Genomic DNA, 8,612 nt, shown 5'->3' with positions numbered 1-8,612 from the left:
TGCATAACATCACCAGGAATTCAACACTGATTTTTCTTTTCAAGTAAGATATCTTACATCTTTGCACAAGAGATATGATTACGTGCATCATTGCACTAGAAATATGATCACGTGCATCTTTGCACAAGATATTTGTAAATGAGAAAAACAAAAACAAAAAAAAAAGTTTAATAACATCATAATTATGCAACATTGCAACAAAATCTTGGTCGCTGCAAGTTCATAGTTTGCTTTCATTTCCATGTTTAGCGTTGCAAATGTAATGACGTCTTTCACTGTAACAGACAGAAATCTGCAGCCGAAATTCTCGTTTGCTTTTTATTTATTTATTATTTTAAGATATGATCACGTTTTCCCTTAAAGTAGACATATGGCCAAGCCCATCGCTTCACCAGACATCTGCAACCATTAATCTGCAAACAAGACCACGCGTACCACTGCACTTGATTTTTTTTTTGCACGTGCATGATTGCACACAATAGTAATATTTTGTTTCCAAATTTTGACACGTGCATCCAGGTACATGAAAGATGATCGCACTCATCATTACACACAAGAACATTTACCGAAAAAATGTTTGTTTTCAAATACGATAACGTGCCTTTTTGCACAAGAAATCTAACTAAAACATTTGTTTTCAAATATGATAACGTGCCCTTTTGCACAAGAAATCTAACTAAAACATTTGTTTTCAAATGCGACCACATGCACTTTTGCACAAGAAATCTAACTAAAACACTTGTTTTCAAAAACAATAACACGCCTTTTTGCACAAGAAATCTAACTAAAACATTTGTTTTCAAATACGATCACGTGCCCTTTTGCACAAGAAATCTAACTAAAACATTTGTTTTCAAATACGATCACGTGCACTTTTGCACAAGAAATCTAACTAAAACATTTGTTTTCAAATACGATCACATGCACTTTTGCACGAGAAATCTATCTAATAACATTTGTTTTCAAATACGATCACGTGCACTTTTGCACACAAAAAAATCTAACTAATAAAATTTGTTTTCATTACACACAAGAAAAGTTACCGAAAAAGGTTTGTTTTCAAATAAGATCACGTGCACTTTTGCACAAGAAATCTAACAATTAACATTCGTTTCCAAATAAGATTATGTGCACCTTTGCACAAAAATATAACTAAATGACATTTGTTTCAAATAAGATCATGCGCACCTTTGCACAAAATGTAATTTGCATAAAAAATATAATTAATAACATTTGTTTTCAAATCAGATCATGTGCACCTTTGCACGAGAATATAACTAAATAACATGTGTTTTAAATGAGATCGGCGCACTTTGCACAAAAAGTAATTTGCGCAAGAAATATAACTAATAACATTTGTTTTCAAATAAGATCACGTGCACTTTTGCACAAGAAATCTAACTAAAATATTTGTTTTCAAATACGATCACGTGCACTTTTGCACAAGAAATATATCTAAAATATTTGTTTTTAAATACGATCACGTGCACGTTGCACAAGAATTCTAACTAAAACATTTGTTTTCAAATATGATCGCGTGCACTTTGCAAAAGAAATATAACTAATGACATTTGTTTTTAAATAAGATCACGTGCACTTTTGCACAAGAAATATAACTACTAACATTTGTTTTCAAATAATGGCAAATGCACATTTGCACAAAAATATAACTAATAACAATTGTTTTCAAATAAGGTCACGTGCATTTTCGCACAGGAAATATATCTATTAACATTTGTTTTCAAACAAGATCACGTGCATCTTTGCACAAGAACTATAAGTAACACAATTATCTTCAAATAAGATCTTGTGCTCCTTTGTATAGGAAATCTAACTTAACATTTCTTTTTAAATAAGATCACGTGCACTTTTTGCGCAAGAAATATATCAAATAACATTTACTTTCAAAAAAAATCAGGAAAACGTTCGCACAAGAAAATAGCTAATAACGTTTGTTTTCAAACAGGATCACGAGCACCTTTGTACAAGAAATATAACTGATAACATTTGTTTTTTTTTTAAATAAGATCATGCGCATCTTTGCACAATAACTATACCTAATAACGTTTGTGTTCAAACAAGATCACGTGCATCTTTGCACAAGACATATAACTACTAGCATTTGTTCTCAAATAAAATCGTGTTTACCTTTGCATATAAAAAATAAAACAAATAACATTTTAAAAATAAGATCATGTGCATTTTCGCACAAGAATATATCTAATAACATTTGTTTTCAAATAGGATCACGTGCATTTTTTTCACAAGAAATAAAACTAATGCAACTGTTATCAAATAAAATCACGTGCTCCTTTGTACAAGAATTCTAGCTAAAACATTTGTTTTCAAACAAGATCACGTACACTTTTTGCACAAGAAATATATCTAATAACATTTGTTATCATACAAGATCACGAGCACCTTTGTACAAGAAATATAACTATTAACATTTGTTTTCAAATAAGATCATGTGCATTATTGCACAAGAAATAATAGGATCACGAAAACCATTGTACAAAATAATTAAGCAATGTTTGCCCCAAACAAAAGCAGGTATATATCAGTGCACTTGAAAACTGTTTTCAGAAAAGAAATGAACACGTACATCATAGCACAAGAAATTATGATCAGGCTCATCTTTGCGCAAGAAATGTAACTGAAAAACATTTTGTATGAAAGTAAGATCACATGCAACACTGCACAATAAATTTGAAATTGATTTTTGTTGTTTTTGTTGTTTTGCAGATATGGTCACGTGCATCATTGCACAAAAATTTACAAACAATTTCATGTGTACCATTACCCAAGAAATTTGCTACTGTGAAATTAGTTCGTATCTTCCTTTCTATGCAAACATCTCTCCCCGAGTTATGTCATTAAGCTTTGATTTACTTGACACTTGTTTGTTTATGCAAGTAGCTGTGACTGTAGTATCTGTAAATATCAAGCATATCTTTACAAAAAGACTGTAATGCTATTAAAAACTGCGAGGTGGTTCCTGTTTATATCCCACTGACCAATTCATTTACAGTACTCCAACCCTCTAGGGAAGATTCTGTGAAAAGTGAAAAGTATGGGGTACTGCAGGGACAGCAAATGTTTCAGCAAAACCCCAACTATTTTCTGCATTGTTCCGCCACATTTACGCTTTAATAAGCATCTTTAAGGTTGCAGTTTTGCTAAGTATAAACATGGTTTCATCAGTAAAATAGCAGATTTGAGCGTTTCCATTTTAAAATGTTTCGAATCAATATATTCTTTTAATCTTTAAGATCAATAGAACTAAACCGTCTTTTTTATACCTGATAAACACATTTGAATATCTAAAATCCGGAGTTTTTTTTTAATACATGATCATGTGCATCATTTCGCCAAGATTCTGTCATTGATGCTTTTCCCTGTCAAATAAGATCTCTTTGCACGAAAAAATATGATCACGTGCATCCTTGCACAAGAAATTTATAACTGAAAAACATAATTTTCCAAACGTGACTACACGTATAACTCACAAACATTAGTTCAGAAAGTTTATCTATTTCTTTTTTATTTTCAAAAATTTCATCACATGCGTCATTGCACAAAACATATGCTACTGAAATTTTATTCCTTTTTAATACTTCCTATCACGTGTTTCCATGCTGACAAAACCATACCACGGGGTTTAATTCGTTTATTTTATCCTTTGCACCCATAACATAATAAATATTCTTGGTATTTTGGCATCTTAGCACAAAAAATAAAACCTACAACAACACAACAAGCACTGTCAACAGTTTTGAGTTCTCAACAAAACACCTAAATACACATGTCTACATCACTTTTACTTGAATATCCTTCACTTGCAACTGTAACACCGTCTTTCAGGCCAAATATTCAATTAAATACGTAAATCACCTCAGACTGCCAATAACATTATATACCACCAGTTACACGTGCGACAACACAAATAAACTTCACGGTTTTGATCGCTACATAGCATTCTTTATATTTCGTTTTTTTTTAAAAAAAAAAAAAAAGAATTATAAAAAACTACTTTCTGTACAAAATAATATCATTTACCTGTGCCAGTAGCACTACAAACGTTCGTTACTCAAAACCTAATTCTAGTAGCATACTCTAGTAACATTTTGAACAATTTCTACTAGTTGCAGTGTACATTCAGACTATTTTCTAACATATAACAAATAATTTCTCAATTTATAAATATATTTCAGTAACAAAACAATGGCTACTTCCAGTAAATATAACAGAAACTATGAGGGAAAACTCAAGTTGTCAGTCTATCATGGCAACAAACTCTTTTTAATACATTGATCTACCAGTTATATGTGCTAGTTCATGAAATTGAATATACACGTATATTATATACATTATAACTTACATTCTCTACAACTGTGATTAAATCTCGTCGACACTGCACATCACAGTGCGTGCATTTCACTTTTACGATTTCCTAGTTATTTAAACATTTTGTGCATTAGACTACTTTCAAAACACCAACTGAAAAACCAAACGTAACAATTCAGTTCTGACAAATAAAAGAAATATTTGATATCAGACCTCTCGTCAGTCACTTTACTCTCATATATTACAATTTTTAATCACTAATCTTTAGCATCTCATTTTAGTCTGGTTGCAATAATGAAGAAAATAAACATACCGGTTCGATTCATTTTTCCTTATTCCTATCACCTCTCATCCTCTACCTTACCTTTTACTTTTCCATGCATATTTAATACATACATATTTAATTTCATCACTATGTGTATATGTATATCCATTGCTACTCCTTTGAAATCAAGAAAAGAGAGACAACGTATTATTGTCCAAGAAATTGTTATGTCTAACATTAAATTGTATCAGCTACATTAACAACGATGCTGTTGCATGCATGTCCAGTAAACAACTGACCAAGTCACTTATCATAATCGGGGCACATAGAGGGCACTTGAAATAGTGAGATGTTTAACCTTGTTTGGATTAAAGGTATAGATTGCATATCTGTCTGTGTGTAGTTCGGGTGATTGATGCACAAGCAGAGTTTTTAGAATATCGACATTGGTCTTTGTAATAAGGTAGGTTAACATGAGTAATATCGATATTAGTAAGTGTTGTGTGTCATAATTGTATGATTATCAGCAATATTTTACATTTGATATTAAATATACTTATTAGTGTGTCATACATATTAAATGGTCATTTTTTTAATCAGCAAGGGTTTTACATTTAACAGTTTAGCATTAACTATATCTGTTAATCTGTTAGTATGTCACAACTATATTAATAGTGTTTTATATTTGACATTAAATATACCTGTTATAGGGTGCTATGATCATATTAATATAAACAAGTGTTTTACATTTAACATTAAATATACCTGTAAGTGTGCTATAATAATAATATCAGCAATGGTTTTGCAAATAACATTAAAGATTTCTACTGAAGAAACTGTACGTGATTTGTCGTTGAACAAAATCGTTGTATGGAGTTCAGATGTGAAGGCATTATAACAGGAGGTAGCAGCCCGAATGATATAATAATACGTATCTTTATGACAAACAATGATTTTATTTAAGAGCTAATCACTGTTTGAGATATATTATTTCAATTCTAACATGTTATCAGGTATTATTATGCTTTGTTTAATGGGAAAACAAATTGGATAGTTTTAGAATAGTGTAAATATATAAACTAGATACTTGTAATAGAACAAACCCGTTACAAGAAGCCATTAAAGTATTTACAATTGTTGTAACAATGATATTTATAATTTACAGATAGCATGGCAGTACCAGGAAAGCGGAAACAAGAGATGCAAATGAAAGATAGTATCGGCAAAGCTTCTGACGAGGACTACGGTATTCCATGTCAACCTTGTCTGTTTGAGGGGAATAATGTAGCCGCTGTGGGATACTGTCAAGTCTGTGATGAATATATTTGCAATACATGTTTAAGCGTGCATCGCAAACAGTCTGCTACTAGGAACCATGCCATTCTCGAGAAAGACAATATGCCAAAAGGTGATGGTCAAGGCAAACAAAATTTCTCCGAACCGTGTAAAGTTCATGTAAAGGAAATTGTTAAATTCTACTGCGAAGGCCATGATGTTGTTGGATGTGGGGATTGTATGATCCTGGACCACAAAGCTTGTAAAGTGGATCTTGTTGCAGATTTATCCGCTCGCTATATTGGTGGACAAAAGCAAAAAGAAATCGATGAACAACTGGCCCATTGTGTGAATAAAATTCACGAGGCTAAAACTTCACTGAAGTCGACGGAGGATAAAATTGCTGAGTGCCACGTTCAGATTATGACAGACATGAAAGAATTTAGAAAAAATATCAATGTCTACTTAGATAAAATGGAAGAGAATGTCCTCAAAGAATGGACAGAAATAAAGAAACAACATAAAAACAAAACGGTTGAAATGGAAAATCTGTTAAAGTCCATAGAAAATGAAATAACGGAGATAAATCACAAAAGGAGCATTTATGCAGAGGAAAGTAACGCACTTTTTATTACCGATCATATTGCCAAAGCAAAGCTAGAGGACCTAGAGATCGTGCTACAGAAAGCACATTTGGAAAATACCATTATCACTTCCTATGGATTCCAAGAGAACGAAGATGTCAACCATTTGTTACAGTCCCTCTCTCCTATAGGAACTGTTACATCCACAAAGACAGACGAAACCGATAATATCATGGAGAAAGAGGCCAAGTTTATTAAAACCACTGAGCTTCAAGGGAGTCGAATTACAGGATCGGTCATCTTCCAGCCTGGTCAGCTTGCAGTTGTTGATAATCTGTCTAAAAGTGTACAACTATTAGATACGAGTAGCTGCAAAGCTATTGCCTTTTTGCGACTGGAACACCAACCCTGGGATGTCGCCCTCTTCAAACACAATGAAATAGCAATAACAATCCCAGGAACAAAGAAAATTCACTTTATTTCTAAACAAGGTGGAGTGTTAAAAGAAAGGAGGACCTGTGATGTTGAAGGGGAATGTTTTGGCATTACAAGTGTTGATGAAAAGCTGATTGTTTCTTTCTTAAACCCAAACAAAATCGAGCTTCTGAACAAGGACTGTATAGTGCTGAAGACGATCGTGTCTGTTCAACGTGGGGTCGATCTATTTGGAATGCCGAGATACATTGACCTTTGTCCTTCTACAAATAATATTTATGTTTCGGACTATAAATGTCACACTGTAACAATATTCACGCTAGATGGTCAGTTTTTAACCATTTACAAGGAAAAAGAGACACACTCCCCACAGGGTTTGGTTACTGTTTCAAATGGAGCGTTCCTCGTGGCAAGTTATGGAAGTACGAATGTTAAGCTTATTTCAGCAGACTTTGACAAGACAAAAGTTATTTTGAAAGGAAGTGATGGCTTGAAATGGCCTCTATCAATATGCTTTTCCAGAAAAGAAAACAAATTGTTTATCTGCAATGACAATGGATGCAAGATAGATATATACAAGTTCAAATGAGATTTATCATACTACATGTATGTAAATAGACGTAGCCAACCGTGGCTGCGATCATCGAAATGCTCTGCTGTTTTGGTCACAAGATTCACTGGTACGCTAAGCAACACATTTGGACAGTGACTGTACATAGACAACTACATTTGCATTACAAGTAAGCTGTATACGTGTATGCATCAGGGACGATGCTTCGGTCGTATCACTTCCACAGAGACTATATTCGATACAAAGAAAATATGATGTAGCTGACATACAAAACATTTTATACATGTATATAAATAGTTCTGCTGCTGAAGACAAGCATTTTGCAGTTTTATTAATGCTTGCAGTTTTAACAAATTTGGTACCTAAAAACTTACGTAAAACTTAGCTTCTTGAGTTTTAAGTATACATTCTTACACAAGTCCTATCCAACTCTTGTCAGGTTTGCTGGATAGTATAGTATGTGTAAATGTGTAAAGAACTAAAACTAGCGGAGAAAATAGTGTTTTAAATTTTTACATATAATATATGAACTTTACAGATATTAACTGGTCACCAGCTTTTCAATTTTCATTATAACTTTCAGATGAAACATACACTTTTATGTTCACGTGTAGACAAATTTAAAGGCTGAAATGAAACGTTATTACTTATGATTCATTTCAAAAATACAAATCAGTAAGTTCAGACTTTGGTTTTAAGTCTTCATAATTGTTTTCATGTATAAAAGTTAATGTAGAGCACCAGACCATTTGATAGTGTAACGATTACTGAATGCATAAAGGGAAGTAATTCCATTAATATGCAAATTTGTAAACCTGTCAATTGTCATTGGAGTAAAATGACCGTATATAGGCGCAATAAATAAGGTGATGAGCTAGCTTTTCACCGACGGGATTTGTGTGTGTCTGTCCGTGTGGATGCCAGTACATGGCACTAAAACGTTACAATAGAAGGCAATGTGTCAGTCTGAATAAAGCCATTATCTACCTCTTATTCTCATATTCGTATGGGGAAGTTTTCTGAAACTTTCGAATTGCTTCATAATCTAAGAACATCAAGGAACCCAAATATAGTTAAAAAGTAAGACCAACAAGAGCTGTTACAGGGAACAGTGTGCTCGGCTATTTCGGTGCTA

At 32.8% G+C, this 8,612-nt stretch overlaps 1 protein-coding gene across 1 annotated transcript; it reads left to right on the top strand.

Annotated features, from left to right (window-relative positions):
- The first annotated feature begins 4,955 nt into the window (after nt 1–4,955).
- On the top strand, nt 4,956–8,163 carry LOC128546321 (uncharacterized). The gene is made up of 2 exons (XM_053516722.1): nt 4,956–5,075; nt 5,778–8,163. The coding sequence occupies exon 2, from the start codon at nt 5,783–5,785 to the stop codon at nt 7,493–7,495; it is 1,713 nt and encodes a 570-aa protein (XP_053372697.1). The 5' UTR covers nt 4,956–5,075; nt 5,778–5,782; the 3' UTR covers nt 7,496–8,163.
- Nucleotides 8,164–8,612: the final 449 nt, after the last annotated feature.

This window comes from Mercenaria mercenaria, chromosome 10, assembly GCF_021730395.1.
Source record: "Mercenaria mercenaria strain notata chromosome 10, MADL_Memer_1, whole genome shotgun sequence".
Lineage (NCBI taxonomy): Eukaryota > Metazoa > Mollusca > Bivalvia > Venerida > Veneridae > Mercenaria > Mercenaria mercenaria.
The sequence above is the reverse complement of the archived record's forward strand: the minus strand, read 5'-3'. Positions and strand labels throughout refer to the sequence as shown.

What these genes read in the sequence shown, in the direction of transcription:
- LOC128546321 (XM_053516722.1), top strand. Translation starts at nt 5,783, where the DNA reads ATGGCAGTACCAGGAAAGCGGAAACAAGAGATGCAAATGAAAGATAGT.